Consider the following 25,635-nt stretch of genomic DNA (forward strand, 5'->3'; position numbering starts at 1 on the left):
CTTAACTATCTCTATAGCTAGAACGTTTTTCCTAAATCTTCCTTGGTGCAGGTTAAGCCAATTACATTTGCAACTCCAGCAATATATGATCTCAGTTTCAGATACTGCAAGCCCGCTTCCATTCTCCTTCGATATGGCTCATTTTGAGAGGGGAAAAAAAATCAGCATGTAAATACTAACAATTTATTAAAATGGAAGAGAGTGCCTGTTTACATGGTGGAGAGGCATATTTTCTGGATGCAAAATATTCAAACTGTCTTGATCTTGTGCTAGATGTGTTTCGGCAAAGAGAAATAGAGTTTCTAAACATTCATACCTTTAAGATGGTTTAAATAAAACATGTAAAAATTAGGGAGAAATTCATTTATGCTCACTAGGTGAAACTCTATTCCAGTGTAGTGGGCCCAACCCAAGTGTGGTAATGGGACATCAGTGGGGCTTTAAGGACTTGAACACCATCGCTGCAGAATGTGTTTCACTCACTGAGAGTAAATAGTACAATAAATGCCACGCTGCTTCCTTCCCAGACCTGAAGAGCAGCTCTATGTTGCTCAAAAGCTTTTACCTTCCACCAACACAAATTGGTCCAATAGAATGTTACATCACCAACCTTGTCTCCCTTTCTAGTATAGGGAAAGAATGGTTTCAAAGTAAGCAATATGTTGTCTACAAAACACTTATAGGAAAATCTTGATGGAGGTGAAATTTTGAAGCTTTTAAGTGACTTTTAAAAAAAATATTTTCAGCCTTTGGAGGATACTTAAGTGAAGTGGTAGAAGAAAACACTCCTCCAAAAACGGAAAAAGAAGGTTTAGAGACCATGATTGGAAAGAAGAAAGGTATCCAGGGTCATTACAATTCCTGTTACTTAGACTCCACCTTATTCTGGTAAGTGTTTTGTTTTGTTTTGTTTTAATTTGTGCAACTGAATCCAGAGATGTGGGTGAGAGGGAGAAATGTTACAAATGTAATAGAGTAGCTGAGTACTAATCTGTATTGAATGTTTTGCATTATTGCTGTGCAACTAACAGTGACATATTGTGCATTTAATGCCTACTGTGGCATAACATTATTTTCAATTGAATTGGTCCACCAGGACTGGATTGGCTCCTGAGTGTGCATTCTGATATTCACTGAGCGGGTTAAATAACTTCCTAACATGAAATGTTTAATTTGAATTTTTGACTGGTATCCAGTCATTACTCTCTTCTACCTTTTATTTTCTTTGGTGTGCGGTAATTTATTTTTGCTTGATTTGTTCTTTACTTCCTGCTCTGGCCTTCATTGGTTTGTCCTGAGACTTAGTTATGTTCCTCAGCATTTTACAGAATGAAAATAATTTTTTTTTCTCTTTCAGCCTGTTTTCTTTTAGCTCTGTTTTGGACACTGTTTTACTTAGACCTAAAGAAAAGAATGATGTAGAATATTATAGTGAAACTCAAGAGCTGCTAAGAACGGAGATTGTAAACCCTCTGCGGATGTAAGTAGATGCGTAGAAAACATTGTACTAGAACTAGCCAATGAGTCTCCAGTCTAGTATAAATTTTATAAATACCTAGCCACCTGTGCAATACTAGGTCACGGGAATGAAAAGTTCCTTCCTGAGGACTGCTATTGTAAGGCCGTGAGGACCAACAGCTCTGGTGATTTTTAATCTATTTGGTGTAACTGCAGATGATGTTACAAAAAATGTAAGAAGGCATAGTCATAGTCATAGTCATATCAGCATTTCCATTTCATAGAACAGGAAACAAATGTGTCTAGCTTTAGATGATGTTTGTCCATCGTTATCGATGAAGACCTCAACAACTCATTCTTTCGATGACCAGGCTTTGTGCGTCCGAAGATGACTGATCAGTCCGATTCGGGCGTGGAACGTCCTGTCACATGTCGGGCAAACATGTAATGGCACTGTCGATGATGTATGAGCAGCTCTGGACTTGCGCAGCTCACGCTTTTTTTTCAGCCTCAGCAATACGCCTTGCCTCAGAGGTATTACTGCCTGTGTGAATGAGGCTGTGCAATGCTGAACGGTTCAGTGCGAAGGTTTCCCATGTGGCGGTGTTGATCTCGAAGGACTTCAAAGAGGTCTTCAGCGTGTCCTTGAATCGCTTCTTTTGACCTCCATGGGAGCGCTTTCCCTGAGTGAGTTCTCCGTAGAAGAGCTGTTTAGGAATGCGTTCATCTGACATTCTCACAACATGTCTGGCCCACCTGGTCTGGGCTCTCATCAGCAATGTGTGAACTGACGGCAGACTGGCTCTAGTAAGGACATCAGTATCGGGTACTTTGTCCTGCCATCTGATTTTTAGAAGCTTTCGCAGACAGGAAATGTGGAAGTGATTGAGCCTTCGTGCATGACTCCGATAGACAGTCCACGTCTCGCAGGCGTACAGCAGAGTTGGAAGCACCACTGCTCGGTAGACCTTCAGCTTCTTTGATAGGCTGATCCCTCGACGTTCCCAAACGTTGAAGCGCAATCGGCCAAATGCAGAGCTGGCTTTAGCAATTCTGCAGTTTACTTCATCATCGATTGACACTGCTCGGGAAAGAATACTGCCCAGGTACGTGAAGTGGTCCACTGTCTGAAGTCTCTGTCCATTTACAGTGATGGACGGTTCTGAGTACGGAGTGTGGGGAGCTGGCTGGTGCATGACCTCAGTCGTCTTGATGTTAATAGTGAGACCGAAGTTATTGCTTGCAGTTGAAAACTTGTCCATACTGGCTTGCATTTCTGGCTCAGTACTAGCATTCAGAGCACAATCATCAGCAAAGAGAAAGTCTCGAAGTACAGTTTCCTTCACCTTGGTGATGGCACGCAGTCGCCTCAGATTGAATAATTTCCCATCAGTTCTATACTTCAGGCCTACTCCTTCAGTGCAGTGTTGAAAGGCATCAGTCAGAGTGGCAGAGAATATCATGCTGAACAAAGTGGATGCTAAAACACACCCTTGCTTGACGCCGTTGGTGACTGGGAAGGCCTCAGATGTTTCACCGTCATCCAGGACACGAGCCATCATACCGTGATGAAATTGACGTACCATTCGTATAAATCTGTCTGGACAGCCAAATTTCGACATGATCCTCCACAGGCCCTGGCGACTGACAGAGTCAAATGCTTTCGTGAGGTCCACAAAAGTTGTGTAGAGTTCACAATTCTGCTCTTGACATTTCTCCTGTAGCTGACGCACAGCAAAGATCATGTCAATAGTCCCACGACCTTTGCGGAAGCCACACTGTGATTCTGGCAGTAAGCCCTTCTCCAGGTGAGTAATCAATCGGTTCAACAGAACCCGTGCAAGAACTTTCCCCGCTGTAGAAAGCAGCGAGATTCCACGGTGATTGTCGCATACCTGGCGATTGCCCTTCCTCTTATAGAGGTGCAAGATGGATGCGTCTCTAAATTCCTGTGGAATGGTTCCCTGCCCCCAGAAGGACTGAAACAGCTCAGTGAATTTCCGTAGCAGCACGGGTCCACCGACTTTGTACACCTCTGCTGGTATGGCATCTGACCCTGGGGCTTTGCCACTTGACAGCTGATTGATAGCTTTCTTCATTTCGTCCTCTTCTGCTGAAGCATCCATGGAGTCATTGACTGCAACTTGGGGCATCTTGTCAATGGCCTCATCATTGATGACTGAGGGGCGATTGAGAATTGCTTCAAAGTGTTCAGCCCATCTCTGGAGAATCTGCGTCTTCTCTGTAAGGAGCACAGTACCATCAGAGTTCAGGAGGGGAAAGCTCCCAGAAGACTGTGGACCATAGAGTGTGTTAAGGGCTTCATAAAACTGCTTAAAGTCGTTCCTGTCTGCATATGCCTGTATTTCATCTGCTTTGGCGCTCAGCCACAAGTCCCGCATTTTGCGCAATCGGTTCTGTACTGTTCTGCGAACGTTGATAAAGGCGGTCTTCTTTGCCGCCGAGGATGGATCGTTTTGATATGCACGATGCAGGCGGTGCTTCTCAGCAAGTAAGGCCTGGATTTCTGCATCATTTTCATCAAACCGGTCTTGCCGCCTGCATGTGGAGGGCCCCAATACCTTCGATGCAGCTGTATGGACAGTGTTGCGGAATCGCTCCCAGTCTTTCTCAGCGTCCTCCTCAATACGAAGATCAGCAAGCTCATTCTCTAGGTCTTCCGCTAGATTTTCAGTGGTGCGGCTGTTCTTCAGCTTCGACACATTGATCCTTTTGAGAGTCTTACAGCCTTGTGGTCGTCTCTTCGGCATGATACGGAGCTTCATTTTGGATACTATGAGCCTATGATCCGTCCAACAGTCAGCGCCACACATAGCTTTTGTAACCCTGACATCTTGTCTGTCCCTTCTCCTGATGATGACATAATCGATCAAATGCCAGTGCTTGGAACGGGGATGCATCCACGAAGTCCTGTTGCGGGTAGGAAGGCGGAAGACCGTATTGCTGATCAGAAGGCCATGTGCTGCACAAGTTTTCAGCAGTAACAGGCCATTGCTGTTGCACTTTCCCACTCCATTTTTCCCGATGACTCCTTCCCAGGCTGCGGCATCGCATCCGACTCTTGCGTTAAAATCGCCAAGCAGAATCAGCTTGTCTGTGCGGTGCACTGACGATAACAGAGTATCTAGTTCTTCGTAGAATTTATCCTTCACATCCTCTGGGTTGGTCATTGTAGGAGCATATGCGCTGATCAAAGTAGCTTGTTTTCCTTTTTGAAGCGGAAGCTGCATTGTCATGAGCCGGTCATTCATACCCTTGGGGGAACTGGCAAGTTTCCAAACAAGATGATTCTTGATGGCGAAGCCAATTCCAGATTCGCGACGCTCATCACTGCTGCGGCCACTCCAGAAGAATGTATAGCCACCACCTGACTCGAACAGCTGTCCTTCATTAGCAAGGCGAGTTTCGCTAAGGGCTGCAATGTCAACGTTGTAGCGTGCGAGCTCTCTAGCGACAAGTGCTGTTCTTCTCTCCGGTCTGTCTGCCGTGATGTTGTCCAGTAACGTGCGCACATTCCATGTGCCAATAGTGATCGGTGTCACTCTAAGTTTTGTTTTTATTTTTGTTCGACCGCTTTTATGGGATCCCCGCCAGCTGCGGTATGCTAGCCAGGGTAAGGTGAAGCAGGCAATGTTTAGGGCACCTTTTCTAGCCCCCTCCTCCTTCTACGGAGGTGAGCAGTGCAATCCTGAATAGGGCTGCTCAGTCGCTCAAGAAGATGCCGAGCTCCACTGCTGCTTCGGTCAGTGAGGAACGACCATTATGCCTGAGCCGCCTATGTGCAGGTCCGCGGCTACAGCTCCCAGTGTATCCACACCTGCTGCTTCGTCGCTCGCCCATCGCCACAGGACTTGATATGATGTCGAGACTTGCGTGTGAATTGGATTAAAGTGAGGGAGAGTTGCGCAACGTCAGCCTCACTCTCTCTTCCCAGTTCCTATCTGTATCCAGTGGCAGGACAGAAGTCGAGACGACTGGAGATAGGACAGGGCGCAGTGGATGACCAGGACGCCTACGTGTCTTGTCGTGCTCTTAAGCGTTCCACAACGCTTGCTGTCATCGCCTTCCTGACCGTTGAACCAGGTTGCCTCAGTCAGCCGGATCCAGCCTTCGCATGCAATGAGTAGACAAGCCCTGACTCACCGAGAGTCTCATACTCATCAGCTACCCTCACCTGGTTTAGCCCGCCAGTTGAGACGGTCTCCGGGGTATGGCCGCTGTCGCATGCTGACAGCTACTTGGAGCCACAGGTGAGAGCTGGGTGTCAAGAGGGGACCAAAGTGGATGAGCTACTCCTAGGAGTACGACTGCTCCCCCATCAGAGGTACTACCCCTCCCTGACAACCCCATACACCCCATGCTTTAGATAAACCATGTGTGTTGGCACAAACATAAGTGGTAGTAAGCACCACTGGTGACTTGGACAGACATGGGTAGTTAGAACAACCTAACATCTGGATACTTATGGCATGAAAAACAGTTGTTGTGCCTCAGTTTCTCTTCTGTTTAGGATTGTGTGATTCAGACTGATTCTACTCTTCCTTATTAGTCATTAGTAACAATCGCAACTGCTTTTAAAAAGTTTCAGACAATTCTGCTTTGTGGGCATATCATACACTGAAATCACTTAGCAAATTATATTAAGAGAAATTCAAAGGTAATGATGAGTAGAGATGAGAAGTTTGAGGCTCATAGAACAAAGGAAATGTTACAGTATGACATACGTAGCAATATGCAGTGGGGATTATAAATTATTCCTCTTTAGTTCAAAAAAAGACCGCTAGGCTCTATGAAAACATAATTAATTAGTAATGGTTATAGTTCTAAAGCTATACTTTGGTTTTACCATTAATAGCTTATTTGTAAAGATTTTAGCTTTCTTCCTTTGAAGAAAAATACTGGATTTTGAACCTCTTAGAAGTGAGGACATGCACACCACTGGTGTATTCTATGATTCCATGGCCACAGAATGGATTGCAGAATCTATCTCCAGCCAAAGAAATCTCAAATGATTGCTGGGACAGCAAATTAAAAGCTTTTTGTTTGTTTGTTTGTTGTTTTGTCTCCCCCCTACCCCCAACGTTTCAAGGCTTTTCGCTACAACTTCCCACAATATAGAAAGAGGAGACCCATCTCCTCTCTAATTCACAAAACTTCAACCACCTCCATGTGTCAAACAGTTTTTAGCATTCAGGAAAAAGTGAAATACTTTTAACTGGAACAATTTCTGCAATGCTGTTTGCATACTGTCATTTATAAAATTTGGTGGCACACTGAAAACTGAATATGGTGGGATAGTGCAAGTTAAATTGACAACTATTCCAAAACTGAAATTTGTGTAACCTTTAGTATTCAGATAATTAACACAAGGAGGATTGGTTTCATGTTTAATAAAACTCTGAAATTACTTGAAACTATCACAGAAATGTCAATGCACCTCAGAATTCAGCAGCGCTCTGTCACAGAAAACTGAACCATGACCAAGAACGTGGTCCATTGTGCTGCAGAATACAAGAGGTCTGGCATTTAGGTTTATGGGGGGAATGCCAATACTATAAAAATCAGTAAAGGAAATAAAGCCTCTGGTTATTAAGTGTCTCTTCTCTACTGACTTGATGAAAAGATTTAGCTAATAGTTTATTAAACCAATTTCTTAATGTAGTTTCGGATATGTGTGCGCCACGAAAATAATGAAATTGAGGAAAATACTTGAAAAAGTTGAAGCTGCATCAGGATTCACTTCTGAGGAAAAAGGTAATTGCAGAGGTTTTTTGCTTCTAGATTATGTAGTCGTTGCTATAAGAAGGGACCGAAAAAACATATTCATTACATAGTATACGTTAAGATATACAAATATTTTTCTGTAGCACCCATCTCTGTAGTATCAAAGCTTTGATTAGGGATGGGGATTGAAGAATTTACCTTCCTCATGGAATGACTTTGAGCTCATCCATAAGGCCCTTCCCCTTTCCGTGTTCAGGTCTTTCCTGAAGACTCACCTATGTTGTGATGCTAATGGGGAAACTAGTTGACTTTTACTCACAGGTTTGAGACTAATTGGGTTTGTGTGGTGGTTTTTTTTTTTTTTTTTTTTTAAATATATTTTATAGTCAATCTTTTATTACCAAGATGTGACCAGTCGCTGCTCAACTACTCAGCTAATTTCCTTCTTTTCTTTTGGGAAAGTAGCATGCACTTTGCAGGTACTGCTAGAAGCAAATTAATAATCCCGTCAATTAGGAGTGAGAAGAAAACACCGCCACTCTTTTTGATATTGAGATCTGGATAGCAGATGTCTGTCCGTCTGATCAATATTAAATTGGAGGCTCTGACCCTCCAACAAAGTAAAAATGGTTACCACTGTAGATATTTCTTGTATCGATTAGCAGATACTGTAATTACTTTTCTATTTCCTCTGCTGGTGGTAGCTTTTTCTCCCCTCTTCTCAGGATAAAATTTCACAGGGTCAAATAATTCCCTTTGGAGTAGGATATCTTTGTTCATCTGTAAGCCTTGTTATCTAGAGTTTAGCCTTCATCTGTTTTATGGTTCTGTTTGGTGCTTAGTAGATAAAGTTTAGGATTGTGTGCTCCCAAATATGGCAGTTGATAAGTTGACATAACTACTCTGCTACTAAAATTGGAATGGTTTTTTGTTCCAATTAGAATAAAGCTGCTTAATTTTATTTAAAAACAGTCTTGGAGATTGTATGTGCTTTAACATGCTACTATTACTTTTATTTTTGTCCAGATCCAGAAGAATTCTTGAATATTTTATTTCATCATATTTTAAGAGTAGAGCCACTGTTAAAAATAAGGTAAAATGCTCTTTTGACTAAGCAATAAAAATGTGTGTGTTGAACTCTTACAGCCAGATTTATCCCGGCAATGATGCTAGGGTCAGTGCAGGAGCTGAAGAAAGGTCTTCCATCCTTAGAGGCGGTCTAAGTTATGCCTCTTGCTAACATTGCCTCAAGCCTCATTGGGGATGTGACAGGGTGCTGAGTAAGGAGGGCTTAATCAGCCCCTTGCCACTCCAGCCCCAAACAAGGGGGATGGATTGGGGCTGGTTGAAGAGCCCTGTGCCTGCCTGGCAACGAGAAACAGCTGCCAGCCTAATTAGCCAGGGGCTATAAAAGCTGGCAGGAAGGAAGCCAGGGGAAGAGAAAGGCCAGGCACAGGGAGGGGTGGGGCCGGGCCTGGGCCCAGGCCCTCTGGTCTGCTGCTGGCAAAGTTTGGCTGTGGAAAAACCTGTACATGGATAGTAAAGTGGTGGTGCGAAACAGCTGTAAATAAAGAGCACTGGTGTTTGCATCAACCTAAGGCGTTCCTGGCTGATTGGCGAGGGAAGCAGGGGCAGAAACCAGAGGGGCCCAGCTTACGTCTCATTACAGGGGGGTATCGGCAAAACATATTACTGCTTTGGCTGTGCCTACTGCTGCCTCTGGCTTGCTCCTAAAAGCCCTTTGTGTCAAGGTTTTTGCTTCCCTGGGAATGGTGTAAAGGTCTCCTCCCCCTGTTTCTTGTACGTATTGGCCTTATGTGCCTGACTTTTATGGCCCCTCTGTACCAGCATAGCTAACCCACAGGGCCCATAGAGCAATTCTGAATCTAGCCCTTAGTGTGTAGCCAGTTACTTTTGGAACAACTTTTTGAAGCAATCTTAAGCAGTAGAATCTGACATAAAATATTTTGGCTTTTCAGGAAAAATATTATAATTTGCTTTGGAGGAAGCATAAAGATTTTGATTTCTTATTTCTTTTAAAGTTAAACACATGCAGTCCTCATTTAAAAATAATTCTTTATAAAATTGTAAGGCCTCATTCTCCCCTATGCAAGTTATTCTTTCTAAGGCAGGAGGAAAGAACTCTGTAAAACTAACTCATGGAGTTTTATATTCATTCTTTGGATGAATGTTGGGGTTTATTCACCTCCATACCCACATAGGATTGGCAGAGATTTAGCCCCCTAAATCTGCACGTCTTTGGGCTTGCAATGGAAGTAAGGTCTATTACATGGAGGGCCTACTGCTTCCATGCTGTTGCCTAGCCCTTGCCTTTCTGTGGCCCCTTGACAATACATCTCTTGCAGCAGCCTTGTTGCCAGGAATTTCCCAAGGGCTTCTTTCACTGGGAATCCCTTGCTCCCCATAGGCTCTGCAGTAAACTTCCCTGAATTGCCCTGCAGATTTGAGTTGAGATTACTAAACCTATTGTGGTCAGCTCCTAGCCCTCCCCTTTGGAGCTTCTTCAGAGAAGCTACTGTAAGTTGTGGGAAAAGATAGAGGAAGCATGCTGGAGAGCTGGCACACTCTACTTTCCTCCTCTTTCTACCCTAGCCCAGATTCATGGGCTTTTGTCTCCCCTCCTCTCTCAAAAAAATAAGGAAAAACAGTCCATATAGAGAATATTTTCAGAATATAACTTGCAACATCCTGGCCCACTATACTGCAGTGTTTCAGCACTGTGAAACTGATAATTTGCCTAATCAATCTCTAGAAATTGTGGATGTTCCAGATGTAACAGTTTGGGAATTTTGGATATGCAAATTAAAATAGATGTAGTATAGTTTTATAGTTGAACAAAATGTAAAGAATGCTTTAAGCTCAAGGATTTCCAATGCTGTGCTTTCTTAAAGGGACAGTGAAGAAACAAACATCATACTTTCAAAGGAGATACTCTTTATCAGAGTTCTTGGTGACAGACTTTAGCATGTATTGCATTTTAATAATCTGGAGCTCAGTATTTCCCCCCCACACAAGCAGATGGGTGGGCTGGAGAATTAAATGAAAGTGAGGAAGAGCTCCTCTGCTTTATGCCTGCCTCTTACCTATCTTTTCTGCAGCACCTCACAGAGGCCTTTTCTCCCTGTTCCATAAAGATGGGACACTGAGACAGTTTGTATAATGGGTAGGGCAAGGCTGGATAGCAGCAACTTTGAGTTTTGTGCTCTGAGAATCCTCCCTTATATCCAGGCAGAAGTTAATGCTGCTTATTACAGCATTGATCTGTGCTCTAGGGTGGCAGTTATTGCACAGACAAAGAAGTTTAATGACAGTGTGTCCTCAGGAATCCATGCTGGCTAGGCAGAAAGTCCAGCAATGCGTTGAAGTAGCTTCTCTATAATAGCCTTTCCCTGTGATCTATGGGGTTAGAGGTCAATGATGGACTCTCACATACCCCTTTTCCCTGATGGGAGCATTAGTCAGTCTTTCCAACATGAACATTTAATTTACTAAGGTCTTTTTGCAGACTTACTGCAGAAGGGTATGATATGACTTATGATGTAATTTTTAGTCTTTCTGCTATCTTACTACTTGCACCTTCACTCAGCTTTCAGAGTGAAAATTGCCTTGGTGAGTCTCGTTTTCTGATACTCATGCATTTGAAAATGTTTCTGTTGGTGTTTCCAACAATGCATAGGGCTGCATTTTTTAAAACATTAATCAAAATATTTCTATTCCTTTAAATGTTTTTTTTATAAAACACCCTTTTCCTCAATTCTACCTGTGCTTATCCACTACTTGACCATGTCCCTTTAAGCTTTTATTTGTGGCAACCTGAAAAGTGCCTAGTATTAAAAAGTTGTTATAAAAATGAAAATACACCTCTACCCCGATATAACGCAACCCAATATAACACGAATTCGGATATAACGTGGTAAAGCAGCGCTCCGGGAGGGCGGGACTGCACACTCTGGTGGATCAAACCAAGTTTGATATAACGCAGTTTCACCTATAACGCAGTAAGATTTTTTTTTTTGGCTCCCGAGGACAGCGTTATATCGAGGTAGAGGTGTACACTTAAAAGTAAAGGGAATGATATGAAATGGTTTTCTTCGAGTATTTGTACATGTGGATCCCACTCATGGTCCACATGCACTGTATGTGTAGGAGTTCAGAATGTTTTTTCCAGCAGTATCTATTAGGGGTCATTTGTGAGTCTTGCATGCCTCATGCACTACCTCTTTCAAGGGCATAAAAGACCATGTAACCCCAACCTCCACGCAGTTCCTTCTGACTCTCTGCCAAGGGGCAGTCAGAACAACTTCCATATTCCTTGCTTAATCTTAGATAATTTTTTACTTTGTGTTTACTGTAGCTTTTTTTATAGTTTTTTGTGTTTCCTTTAGCCTACTGGCTACTGTAAGTATGTTAACCATTGTTAAAAAATTCCATTTATTTTGAAGATCTATTTTATATGTATTTTTAGATCAGCAGGTCAAAAGGTACAAGACTGTTACTTCTACCAAATTTTTATGGAGAAAAATGAGAAAGTTGGAGTCCCGACAATTCAGCAGTTACTGGAATGGTCTTTTATCAACAGCAGCCTGAAGTTTGCAGAGGTTGGTGACCGTTGTTAGTTTGTTTATACAGATTTGACCTTTTACACAGTGGAAAATATTCTGTTTATAAAAAAGGAGAAATGTATATTTTGTGGTATCTCAATCACTGGGTGAACATTCAGTATTTATGAGAAGAGTGGTCTACTAGTAGTGGTTGAAAAAATGCTTGATATTACCTTTTTCTAAAATCTCTTTGAGATGGTTTAGTATGTCTCTGTCATTTGACCAAAGTGATTGGAAATAAGGCTAATGTTTTGGTATATTTAAAAACAAAGTTTTTGACATTTAAAAAAGTTAACTTTCTTTTGTTAATAATTTAATTTTACAGAGGAATAAGATTTGTGATCTCTGCATGTGTTAAAATTGTGCAGAGACTGGCTGTTCAGGGGAGGGGAATTAGTATATGTTTTAATATACCATTTAAACATGGCTGGTACCTACTGCACATGAAGAATTAGGTTAGAGTCCTTTCTTCTTATGTTTTTAGAATTTTTATGAGATTACAGAGATATATTTGTAAACATTAAATTATTTTTGTTTCATTTGTTATTTTGGTTAATGATATATAGGCATGTGGCCTATTAGCTTTAAAAACATTAATATGATTTAGCAACTATAAACCAATATAATATCAGGTGAAAATTATAAAACAGATGTGTATATTTTGAAGATCTAAATTGCTTTCTATTTTGGGATTTTTGGTAGGCACCCTCATGTCTGATTATTCAGATGCCTCGATTTGGAAAAGACTTCAAAATGTTCAACAAAATATTTCCATCTCTGGAATTAAATATAACAGACTTACTTGAAGACAGTAAGTATAAACTGTTGCTAGGTATAGTAAAAGTAAGTAGCCTGGTAGCCATATGCAAGACTATATTAAAAATGTAGAAGTCCGCAAAATAGACTGAGCTTGGAATGAACTTTTGATCAATTCATACTCAGGGAAACTATCATAACCAGTAAACATTTTTTTTCTTTGAGCGGTGTGACCACACCCCACCTTTAAGTGGGGGAACTATTGTCTGGCTTGCCGAGGGAAAGGGAACAGAGCTTTACGGGTAGGGTGCGGGACGAGAGGTCAGAAGCTGCTGCAAAAGAAGGCGTGGATCAATGTTGTGGTGATGACTCATCCCCTGGGACCAGAAGGGTGGAGAGGTGTGAAAGAGAGCAAGCTCTCTTTCTGCAGAGGAGGCAAGGCCGCACCCACCCTCCCTCCCCTTGAGGTGGCAAAATATCAAGTTTGGTCAGGACCTGCTGTGGGTAACACGCTAGCCACTCCTTTAGGGAGCTTGGGGGGGGGGAGGGGGTTCCCTCACCACCAAATTGGCCGGGGGGGGTGTAGGGGAGGGGAGAAGGGGTTCGCTTTCCCCACAGCAGTTTCAAGGAGGGCTTTGTTATGGTGTGGACTGAAAGGAGTTAAGCTATATGTTGCAACTTATTATGTAAGTGTGGCTCAGATGTCCAGTGCAGGTAGTTCATAGGGAAGGTGTACAGTGACTGAATAAATGTCCTAGTAAAAGGACTTAAAAAGGAAGTGTTAGTTAATGGAACAGAACAGAGGGATGGGTTTGGGGCTCCTATGAATGGCTTGGCAGGGAGCCAACCCCCACCCCCTTTTATAGCCCACCTTACGAAGGAGGGGTTGGATGGTAAGGACCCAGTAGTGGGTTGGCTGGGGGATCTGGCTAGGAAAAGTGGGGGAAGGCCTTGCAGAAGCCCCCGGAGTAGTTATTGAATGAACATAGTTACCTGCACTGTATGCTTTTATCTGCCGGGTACTCCCAGACATCTGATGAGAAAGTTGTGGCCTGATTAAATCCGTATCAGGTGTTTCCTGTCCGACTTTTGGTATAGTCGGACCCTGTGGGTGTTCCACTTCAGGTGTGTCTGTGCCTTTTGAGTGGAGATTTTTGGTAGCAGTGCCCATTTGGCCCACTCATGTGCCATAGGGAGCTGCGTGGGTGAAATATCCTCAGTTTCTTCTCAACCACCTTTGGCCAGAGATTCTACGGTGTGCCTGTTTGCTATAGTATTCTTTAGTTAGCATATAGTTAGTTACCTTATAATGTGCATAGCTGTTGGAACAGTTCCCTTTTTTCTCTTTGTAAAAATAATTTTAAAAAAAATGTATTACTATATAGATGGCAGTTAAGAGTGCCAGACTCTCCAGGTGCCTCCTCTGTGAGGTGATTTCCCTTCTGTGGGTGACATTCCCAGAGCCTCTGCTGTTTGGGAGAAACAGATCCTTCAAGGGCAGATTCCGAAAAAATAGGGAAATCAAGTTCAAACTTCTGATGATGGATAGAGCTTTATGACCAGCTTCAGATCAAGGGGCTGAGGAGTCCCCTGTACATAGGCCTTCCAGTACCACTAGTGCCCTGTGCACATCAAGATATTGGTCACAGGAGACCGGTAGAGAGGTAGACTACCTTGGTACCAAGCACAACTAGGGTAGCAAAGTCCTCTATAGAGGTAGCCTCAACATCTGCCTGTTGCAAAAGGAGGTGGGAGTAAATCTCCAAGAAAATCTCAGGCTATGTCTACACTACCGCAATAAGTTGACCTACACTACGCAACTCCAGCTACCTGAATAATGTGGCTGGAGTCGACGTACCTTAGGTCAGGTTACTGCGGGGTCTATGCTGCCGGGGGTCGACGGGAGAAAATCTCCCGTCGACTTGCCTTACTCTTCTCGTTGGGGGTAGAGTACAGGGATTGTCTGGAGAGCGATCTGCAGTCAATTTGGCAGATATTTACTAGATCTGCTAAATCGACTGCCGGTGGATCGATCTCAGAGCGTTGATCCGTGCTGTAGGATAGACTTGCCCTTAGTCACTGACACAGAAATTGACAGAGACCTCAAGTCCCATGAAGGCTGTGAGTGATGCCGGTACTGAAAAGGTGAAGAGGAGTCAGTCTTCTCAGGCAGACTCAATACTGGGTTTGGGTACGCATACCCAGAATGGCAGAGACACTGGTGAAAGTTCTAAGGCTGTCCCTGGCTACTGGTAGCATGAAAGTCAACAGTACCAAATATCGTTGTCCACCTATGGTACCAATGGAATTGAAGTCAACTCACTCCTATGCCAAATGTTTGGTACCAGCTGCATTGGTACTGAAGCCATCTTCCACAAGTTTTTGCTCGATCCCTTCTTTGATACCTAAATTCTTGTGATATCAATGTTATCCTAAGGACTTGCTAATATCTTTGGAGCCAGAGTCTCCTCTGTTAACAAGTTGGGGGGGTGTCAGCATCAAGACTTGGTCACTGACTCCTCTGTTATCTACAGTTTCATACCTTCCTATACTTGAACAAGCTGAACAACTATTCCCCCCACCCCGCCGTTGAAGTATATGGAAGAGGATTCTTCAGATTCCCAAATATCCGTGCAGGGTTCCCCTGTTTATTGTGGGACATATTGCTATCTCTCCTACACTGACATAATACAGGAGGATAGACCTCAAGTGACACCCACATGACTGGAACACAGATGTATGCCTCCACCTATGCCATTTTGCCCCCCCTCAGTCACCTTTCTGGGACTTGTGTGCATTCTATTGTCAACAATTTACAATGAGATTGTCACACCACAGGAAGGGGCAGAAAAGGGCCCATTTTCCAAAACGACCTATGTCAGGAAGAGCAGGAAGCTAGGGCAGATAAGAAGGTGACTCCTCTCACTAAAATTTCTGCCTCATTACCTGATGCAGCCTTGATGTTTCCACCACCTCCTATGGCATATGACTTCAGGCAGTTCCAAGAATTGCTGAAACGAATCACAGACACACTTCGGATTCGCTTAGAGATGCAGGAGCTCCATCATAAACTCCTAGATATTTTGAATACTTTGACATCTATAAGGATTGCCATTCTAGTCAATGAAACTGTTATGGAGCCCACTAACGCTGTTTGGCAAATCCTAGCTTCCACACCACCTACCTGTAAGAGGGCAGATAAAATATTAGGTCCCTGCAAAGGAATCAGAGTTTCTATTTTCTCACCCAGCTCTGAATTCCCTAGTAGTGGAGGCTGTTAATGAACAAGGCAGACAGCATAGCTCAAAGTACACCCTGTACAGTAAGAACTACAAGAAACTAGATCTTTTGTCACAAATTTTATTCTTTAGTGAAATTTCAGAATAGCAAACCATCAGGCACTCTTGGTCAAATACGACTATTTGAATTATAACAGATTTAATTAGTTTATTGAGCACTTGCCAGGGGAACATCTTGTACAACGGACTTAAATTGTTCATGAGGGTCAACTGCTGGCAAAGACATCACTCCAGGTCTCCTTTTGATAGTGCTGATACATCAGCATGGTTTATATCCACTGCATTGGTTATGGAAGAGCATGTTGGCTACAGCTGTTGGGCTTCCCAAGAGAGAGGTCCAGATGACGTTGAAGACTTTCCCTTTGATGGTCGCACATTCTTTGCAGACTTGACAGATGCATTTTTCCACAGTTCAAGGGTTGCAGAATGGCTCTTGAGTCCTTTAGAAATGTATGTCCTGTTAAGAAGAGATTTAGTATAGTGCAGGGGTGGGCAAACTACGGGCTGCGTCTGGCCCATTAGACCTTTTAATCTGGCCTTCAAGCTGGGGGCTTGCCCCGCTCTGCGCGGCTCCTGGAAGCAGCAGCATGCCTCTTTCCTCCCCCCAAGCTCCTACTCGTAGGCGCAGCCAGGAGCTCTGCACACTGTCCCCGCCCCAAGCGCTGGCTCTGCAGCTCCCATTGGCTGGGAACCACGGCCAATGGGAGGTGCAGGGGGCGGCGCCTGCAGACTGGGCAGCACACACTGCTGCCTGGTCATCCGCTGCACCTCCACATAAGGAGACGGAGGGGTGGCATACTGCTGCTTCCGGGAGCTGCTTGAGGTAAGCGCCGCCTGGACCCTGCACTCCTGACCTCCTCCTGCGTCCCAACCCCCTTCCCCAGCCCTGATTCCCCCTCCCACCCTCCGAATCTCTCGGTCCCAGCCTGGAGCCACCCTCCTGCACCCCAAACCCCTCATCCCCAGCCCCACCCCAGAGCCCCCTTCTGCACTCTAAATGCCCCAGCCCAGAGCCCCTTCCCACACCCTGAAACCCTGATTTCTGGCCCCACCCTGGAACCCGCACCTCCATCCGAGAGCCCATACCCCCTCCCACACCCCAACCACCTGCCTTTGCCTGGAGCCCCCTCCCATACTCTGAACCCCTCTGCTCCACCTCCTGCACCCTGAACCCATCATCTCTGGCCCCACCCCAGAGCCTGCACCCCCAGCTGGAGCTCTCACCCCTCCTGCACTCCAACCCCCAATTTCGTGAACATTCATGGCCCGCCATACAATTTCCATACCCAGATGTGGCCCTAAGGCCAAAAAGTTTGTCCACTCCTGCCATAGTGGGACTTTCCAGTGGAGAAGGAACTGAGGGCAGTTTGCCTGCGCAGCTCCATATAGCCTTGGTGTGGGGCACAAGGATGTGTGGGTCACGAGCACGGGAAAAGGGGCATTACTACCAAAATGTCAGCTCAAAGGTGCAGGATGCCGGCGTACCTGAAGTGGAACACCCATGGGGGACACATCTCAAAGAGCTCCAGTTACTGCACAAGGTGAGTAATCGCTCCTCTTCACAATAATTCAAAGCTCCATCTTGAAGACGTTGTAGAATGTAGATTTGTGTCTGGATATACTCCTTTCCCCTCTCTCTCTTTTTTTAAATACTTCGGGGATAGAATTAAATCTTAATTCTAGTCATTGTCAGGACATGTGTGAATAGTATTTCATTAGAATTTGTTTTTCTAGTTCTAAGGAATAATTAGATGTTAGCAGCTGTAAGAGGTGTTACAGCACAAGTATGATGCGTATCAGAATTGTGGGTGAATAGTGGTCATCTAGAGGCAAGTAATAGCTCTGAGATCAGCTAAGTGAAAGACTTTGAACAGCGAATGACAGTCAAGTTTCACCTGCCGGTGCTCCAGATCCACCAGAGTAGTGCCTAAAACACCTAGGGCAGGTCTGCGCTATCGCTCAAGTCTATTTAACTTACATCGCTCAGGGGTATGAAAAAGACACCCCCCCCCCCCCCCCCGCCAAGCAACGCAAGTTAACAGTGACCTAAGCGCTGTCCACACCGGTGCTATGTCGGCGGCAGGTGCTCTTCCACCTCTCATGGAGGTGGAGTAATTATGCTAATTGGAGAGCTCTCTCCCATCAGCATGGAGCGTCTTCACCAGACGCACTACAGCAGCACAGCTGCATCAGTGCAACTGCACTGATGTAGTGACTAGCCCTCAGTCTTCTCTTTCTGTAGCTTGCCTTGCTGGTGTCTGTTCACCAAACTGGGCCAAAAATCAGTTCAATTTTTTATTAGACAAAAGTAAAAATACTCTACATTTTTTCTGTAATTGAAAAGAGAAAAGAAAAAAACTGGGAATTTTTAGTATTTTTAGCTGTAATTTGTGATGATGTGTTTATATTGGAAAGGCTGGGATGACCTTAATTTCTGGAACTGCTAGTCACCTCTTGAACAAAAACATATATAATACCTACTTATCTGTTTCAATACAATACCTGTAGGTAAATCTCTAGTTTAAAATTGGTTGAAATTACTTCAAATATCTAACAATAGCTACTTTTTATTAACTTCTAATCTTCTGGAATGTGGCTTTAGATGACCCACCATGGCTTTTCAATTAGGTGAGTTAAGGGTTTGTTTGTGGTTCTTTACTTAGGTTCTGATTAAATGCTAAGCTATTTTAATGAGTGCAACACTCACTAGATTAAGAAAATAAGTTTTTAACAGAGAGCAGGAATAACTTGTGGAGTATGCTTTTAAAAAAAAAAAAAAAAAAAAAAAGCATGTGTGCTGTTACATCCAGTAAACCAGTACTGAAACACTTTCTACATCAGCTGTATTTCTGAGGTTAAGGCTTAGTACTTGTGTGTGTGTGTGTGTGTGTGTGTGTGTCTCTCTCGCTCTCTTTCCCTCCCCCCCCCCCCCCACTGTAGACTAGTAAAAGAGCAAAAGTTAAGCCCACAGAAAATAATGATGGACTTTATTTTTATTTTTGTCTCTTTTAATTGGCGGCAATGATGTTAACTGGCTTAATGTAGGTTATATTTTTGGATCAAAATAGATCTTTTGTACAAAAATCTGAGACAAAGCATTTTTATTTTTTTTACCATAATGTAGCTCCTAGGCAGTGCCGCATATGTGGAGGACTTGCAATGTATGAATGCAGAGAATGTTATGAAGATACTGACATTTCTGCTGGAAAAATCAAGCAGTTTTGTAAAACCTGCAACACACAAGTAAGTGTAATTTTTTTTTTATTTTTTTTTTAAATTCTATGGTCCTTTAACCAGTATGTACTCGCAACTTGGTGTAGTATAATAGTATCAGAAGGCACAGACTGACACGTGGAAGCAGGGATATTGGCAGTTGGGCACAACATGAAGGGTGCAGTCCTCATTAACAAGATAAGGCTCTTGATTTAATTCATTAACACACCCTTGATGACTACATCTATTGAGCAGCATTTTTAGTAGCCTTTGGCAACTACATAGTCCAACGTTGTGAACCAGTGAGGAAAATGCAGTAATTCCAGTTTACAAGGGCTTGGAATCCTTTAACTTTGGTCAACAGGAGAGCACCCAATAGTAAAAGCAGAAAAGTAATACTTCTCATTTTCTATGTTGCTGGTTCAAATTCAGTTCCGGGTAGTAGTGACTGAGTACTGTCTGGTTACTGTTTGACATGTTAAATTATGATGGTGTTGAGCTGGTTCCCAGTGGGCAGGTGTCCATTTCCAATAAAGGTATCAATAGTGATGATTATTTTTGTAAGTCTGGGGGAGGGGGGGGGGCACAAAGACTTGAATAGGTTTGGAGACTGAACTCCTCTGATCTCTAGAGTGGGCTTCTCCGTGGCAGGTTGGAGCTACATTTGGTATGGGGAACTTGCACTGCTATTGTCCATGTCAGACCTGTTCTTTGGTTAAGTAAGACTTCATTCTCTAGTGCTGTCAGTCTGCCCTTTTAAAAAGAGTGCCCCCCCCCCACACACACACACAGTTGCTGACTTTCACATGGTAAATAAGCACCCTGACACTCACAATAAGCCCAAAATCAAGCTAATCCCATTTCAAAACAAGCCAATCCCTAAGAACCCCAACACTCTCTATGTGACTAGATCCCCGCGGTGTGCAGTCTGGGACTGTGGTGGGTCCTCTGTGCACCCCTGACTCTCTCACCCCTCCCTCTCCCTTCCCCCCCCCCCCCCGCCCCTGCTTGCCGGGAGACGATAAAAAAAAAAAAAAACAAGCTACAAGCCAAACAAGCAAGAAGCTACAAGCCAGAAACTAACTAACAAGCAACTCATAAATCAATTAAGCTAAAAACAAGCCCAATTTCTGCGTTGTTTTCGCGGGTCTGCCCCCCAGGTGTGTTGGTGTTTTTTTTTTTTTTTTTTTTCTCTTTCTGAAATATTGATCTAACTCTAGGTTCACCTACATCCCAAGAGACAGAGTCATAAATTCAATCCAGTGTCACTTCCTAAAGATCTACCAGATTGGGATTGGAGACATGGATGTATCCCTTGCCAGAAGATGGAGTTATTTGCTGTTCTCTGCATAGAAACAAGCCATTATGTAGCTTTTGTTAAATATGGGAAGGATGACTCCGCCTGGCTCTTCTTTGACAGCATGGCAGATCGGGATGGTATATTTTTACTTAATTTTTTCTGTTAGACTGTCACATTAAACAATGTTAGCTCTTAAGGGGGGAGGGATAGCTCAAAGGGGGGAGGGATAGCTCAGTGGTTTGAGCATTGGCCTGCTAAACCCAGGGTTGTGAGTTCAATCCTTGAGGGGGCCACTTGGGGATCTGGGGCAAAATCAGTATTTGGTCCTGCTAGTGAAGGCAGGGGGCTGGACTCGATGACCTTTCAAGGTCCCTTCCAGTTCTAGGAGATGGGATATCTCCATTTAAAAAAAAAAAAAAAATACTGTGACTATAAAAGTTTTCCAGTACCAGAACATGTCATGTCATGAGGCTTGAAAAGTAATTTTATTTTTAAATGCCAAGACGCACAAATCTGTTTTTGTTTAGTTTAAGTCCACTGGACTGTAGCTATTTAATAACTATACAGTGTGCAACTGTCATTCTCACGTCTCCAAAATCTCAGGCTTAAACAATTCAAACGGTAGCTGTCTTTGGCATAATAGAAATAAAATCTCTATATTGCAAAATCAGTGCCCTCTGGTTTGGTAGCAGTGGGAGACCATTATCCTATGATAAGATTTTGTTTAATTGACTTTCTCTGAATTAACACTGGTGAATTGAGGTGGACAGTACATTCAGTACTTGTGGCTAGTGCCTTAGAAAAGCAGATAGTAATAGATACCACAGGCGTTCGACTAAGGGGAACAGTTGTATTTTTTTGTGGTTTGCACATTATGATAGTTAATACAATGCCAATTGCAGAATGTTTATAAGCAGCTCCGATGATGATATGCAAGCCACAGTAGACTCCAGCTCTCTCTCCTATAGCTGTATTGGTTCTGCAGTGCTAGCAGGAATAAAAAGTTGCAGAAGTAAAAGTCCAGTAAAATACACAAATCTGACTGGTGCACACTGCAGATCTGTTGATTAAGATTTTTCTGACTGTAACTGTACTTCCCTATTGAATGCTTCAGCACAACTGATAGCACCCCACTAGTTAGGCAAGTAGTTAAGACTGGGGTGATAATGGCTTTGTGTGGTACAGCAATGCTGTTTGACTGACCCATCGTCAAGTCCTCATGCTAGCTATGGGAATTAATTCACTAATCATGTTTCATTTAAACAGTTAAAATCAAAATAATTTATATTTGTTCATGAGGTTCCCATAAGCTTACAAATGGTTCCCATGGGGTTACAAAAGCTTGTTGTGGCAGTTGCAATCATTGGGGGTGTTAATACTTACTTAGTACAGAAGTTCACCATGTAGTAGCCCACAGTGACAGCTTTGGATTTGAGATGTTTCCATTTCGGGGGGAGGGATAGCTCACTGGTTTGAGCATTGGCCTGCTAAACCCAGGGTTGTGAGTTCAATCCTTGAGGGAGCCATTTAGGGATCTGGGGTAAAAATCTGTCTGGGGATTGGTCCTGCTTTGAGCAGGGGGTTGGACTAGATGACCTCCTGAGGTCCCTTCCAACCCTGATATTCTGTGATTCCAAGATGTTTCAAAGATGTACGCATTAAAGAGGAAGTAGGGATGTTTAAGATGGTAGCCTAATCCTGTTGCTCTCCTTACTTCCCCCACAAAAGGAGGCCAGAATGGCTTTAACATTCCACAAGTTACACCATGCCCAGAAGTTGGAGAGTACCTAAAAATGTCTCTAGAAGAACTACATTCACTGGACTCCAGAAAAATTCAAGGATGTGCACGAAGACTACTTTGTGATGCTTACATGTGCATGTATCAGAGCCCAACCATGAGCTTGTACAAATGAACATTATTCTCTGGAAAGGAGAAAAAAACTGTACGCAGATTTCTACTGTTGCATTCACTATACACCTTAGTCAGTTTTGATGCAACCGTTGCCGGCAATGGATGCTATTATAGGGGGAAAGCTGACTGCTAGAGCAAAAAGATGAATGTTTTAAAAACTACATGTAGAGTTCTGTTGTTGAAATATTTAATAAGCATTTTGCACTCTAGGAAGTGTGCGTGTGTGTTTGTTTTATAAACAAAGTCTAAATGAAGTTGCTAAAAACTAAAGCTTTAAGTTAAGTGCATTGATAATATGTTGATTTTTGAAATGAGAAAAGCTGAATTGTAACAGGAAAATCCTCCTTAGTCCATTGAAAATGTAAACACACACTGTGTACTTGCTCAGTGTATTTCTGTGGACCAAGGATGATTTCTTTCTTTTTCTTTTTTTTTTTTTCTTTTTTTCTTTTTTTTTTGGTCTGTAGCAACAGTTGCCTTCAGGAAGGAATAATTTTGGTTTTAATAAGATTGGTTGATTTTAAACTGATCATTACAATTTACTTCTGTGGTCTTGTTAACCCTTAGCAGTCAACTGATATTATGCATGTCTACTTCTATAGAATTCCAGGTCTTCACAACACCCATAATCTCGAAACTGCTCTGTTCCTTGAGGTTTTTATTCCTGTTTTATTTGGGAAAGTCAAACCTACCTTCCTTTCGTATGTGATACTTTTCTTCAGGGACTGGGGCAATACTGTCCAAGCATAACCGTAGATACATAAACTAACAGATGGAAGTGTCTTTAATATATATTTTTTGCGGAACATAAAATTAAATATATACAAATGTTTGGATGGCAAGCTAAACAATGTGGCTTATTGCCTCAGGGAGTGTTGTTAAAGTAGAATCTGTAGTCCTTAGTAAAATGAAGTTGACACTTTGACTATCCTACAACATACTGAGCTGCTATATGTAATAGGTCTAAATTTTTCATTGTTTGGGATCATTAATGTTAAAAATATAAACATCAGGAAAGATAAAATTACAAATTTAAAAAATAGCATTTTAAACATTCTACTTGGTACCTGGTACGTAAGAACAAAAAATGAGTTACACTAGTTTAAAAAAAAAAAATCACTCTAAAGTATTATTGATATTTTGTGACTTGGAAGTTGATTCTTATTTGCAATGGAATTCAATTGTATTAATTGCCTTTCAGCTACGTCTGTCTAAACTATTTTAAAAAATGTTTAGAAATGTCATGTGTGTACAGCAAAATTTGGATGTTGTAGAAATAATTATAGGTCATAAACTGCATTATTGTGGGTTGTAGCACATATTTTCAGATTTTTAAGAGCTGTTTTACATGAGTAACTGCCTCTCTGGGATCTACTCTTTGTAGAAAGGATGAAGAACAGATAAACGCACTATCATTTAAAACAAAACAAATAAAAAAACCTAATTCCAAAAGACTTTGGCTTCAGAATATTGTAAAAACTTGGTTAGTTTTGCACTTTTGTGCCAGAAAATGTAGAATATTTCTCTCTGGCTGTTTGATTGTTAGATACATGCTAGGGCAAGATTTGAGAATTGCATTGGAGTAGCTGGCGGACTAAAAGCTGCCAGCTAAAGGTAGGTACCAAAGTTAGGGGTTGGGTAGGGAAATGGTTGGAGTTAGTGAGATGCAGGGGAAAAATTGGTATTGACTCCAGATCATCGCTAATGGGAGCATAGGGAGAGAACTTAATCTCCTCATTCTCTAGAACTGCCTGACTGTTGAGGAGAAGAGACTGACACTCCAAGAGCCTACTGGCTTCTGAGAGATCTGAGGAGGAAACAGGTCTTTGTTTCATAGTCTTTGCTGCCTCAGGTAGGTGGGTGGTTCTTTGTGCAACTCCAGTGCCTGCCTCCTGATCAGAATTCTGGGTGACCGTGAAACTGAGTAACAACTATGAAACTCTTCATTTGTGGTGGCTGCAAAACTACTGGAGAAAGCGCGCGCACACACACATGTTATCTTTCTACAGACTAAGAAAGTCAACACTGCATTGACTTAACCTAGTAATGGAACTGAATGTATCTTAAGCACAAAGGCTAGTGACAATTTACTTTAAACAAAAGGTTAAATTTAACAAATTGTTTAGGCCCTCACACTAGCAATGGCTTTCAGCTCAGCAATGATGAGTGAATTTTTCAAGCCATGTGCTAGACTCATATGCATTTCTTTCATTTGTTCTGTTAATAAGTCTGGTATTCAGCCATCTCCAGGGAAAACATGAGCAGCAAGCTGCCTCCTAACACCTGAAAATCTCAGACTTATTTGAAGTGCATTTAGGGGAAAGGCAGGAACATTTGAAAAACAAAAAGGGAAATAGCTAAGTCCACTAACTGTAAAGTTGTTGTTGTTGTTGGTTTTTTTTTTTTTTTTTTTTTTTTTTTTAAATATTGTCCTTGATTTCTATGGCCCTCATCAGCCTAGTATCTGAGTGCATCTCACAAATTTTACAATTATGGTGATGCACACATTTGTTTTTCCTTTCCAACAAGAAACAGCCTTAGGGATTTTGGATGGCTTTTTCTGATTCTATGAAAATAAGGTTTCTCTTGCAGGGGGAAAACTTGGGTGAAGAGATGGATGATGTTTCTGCTTTGAGGTTACTTTACTTCTGTAAGGAAGAGGCAGTTGGGTGTGTTTTGGTTTGTTTTTTTGTTTTTTTAAGTGCTGACATGGTACTTTCCAGCTGGACTTACTTTCTGTAGTTTCCACAAAAAATTTTGGTGTGAGAAGAATGAAACCTTCAGCATCTCCTTTTCACCTGACATTCTCCCTTCCCCCATCCCAATATCTATTTGTGGGGTTTTTTTAATATACTGATAAAATACCATGTTCTGCTTTGAAAAATTGTAGGAAAAACTTATCTGTTCCCACCATGTCAACAGGCAAGACACTGAAAAGGCTATCTCTAGCTTTTCAAATGACCATCACAGTGGTGGGAAGAGCTGGGGGGAAATTTTCAGTTGAAAAATGCAGATTGGGGTTGACCAAAATATTTTGCGAATGTGTGGAATTGTCAGTCAGAAAAAAATCAGTGTTTCAAGAGTTTCAAAACAAAACCTCTTGATTTTTTTTTTCTATTCAAATTGACTTTTTAAGAAAATTACTTAATTTTTTCCAAACAAAAACAGTGGCAGGCTTTTGCGGTCATTTTAGCTGACAGTATTTTAATAAACTGATTTTCTAAGCTCTGTCTCAATCACAGCTGAGTATTTCCACTGACCCTAATGTTTCAGAGATAACAGAAATGCTTACTGACCAATGTGAATTATAAGGGCAAGTATAAAAGACCT

General features: G+C 42.4%; 1 protein-coding gene across 2 annotated transcripts in view; it reads left to right on the forward strand.

Annotated features, from left to right (window-relative positions):
- The window catches only part of CYLD (CYLD lysine 63 deubiquitinase), a 37,339-nt gene extending 13,594 nt beyond the window's left edge, over positions 1-23,745 (forward strand). For both annotated transcript variants that reach the window (XM_065416411.1, XM_065416413.1), the window contains exons 8-16: positions 747-888; positions 1,358-1,480; positions 7,142-7,233; positions 8,230-8,296; positions 11,690-11,822; positions 12,528-12,636; positions 19,005-19,123; positions 20,314-20,530; positions 22,122-23,745. In XM_065416411.1, coding sequence (XP_065272483.1) covers positions 747-888; positions 1,358-1,480; positions 7,142-7,233; positions 8,230-8,296; positions 11,690-11,822; positions 12,528-12,636; positions 19,005-19,123; positions 20,314-20,530; positions 22,122-22,306 — 1,187 coding nt within the window. In that variant the 3' untranslated portion in view covers positions 22,307-23,745. The remainder of the gene's footprint in view (positions 1-746; positions 889-1,357; positions 1,481-7,141; positions 7,234-8,229; positions 8,297-11,689; positions 11,823-12,527; positions 12,637-19,004; positions 19,124-20,313; positions 20,531-22,121) is intronic.
- The last annotated feature ends 1,890 nt before the right edge of the window (positions 23,746-25,635 follow it).

Source organism: Emys orbicularis, chromosome 14 (assembly GCF_028017835.1).
Source record: "Emys orbicularis isolate rEmyOrb1 chromosome 14, rEmyOrb1.hap1, whole genome shotgun sequence".
Classification (NCBI taxonomy): Eukaryota; Metazoa; Chordata; order Testudines; family Emydidae; genus Emys; species Emys orbicularis.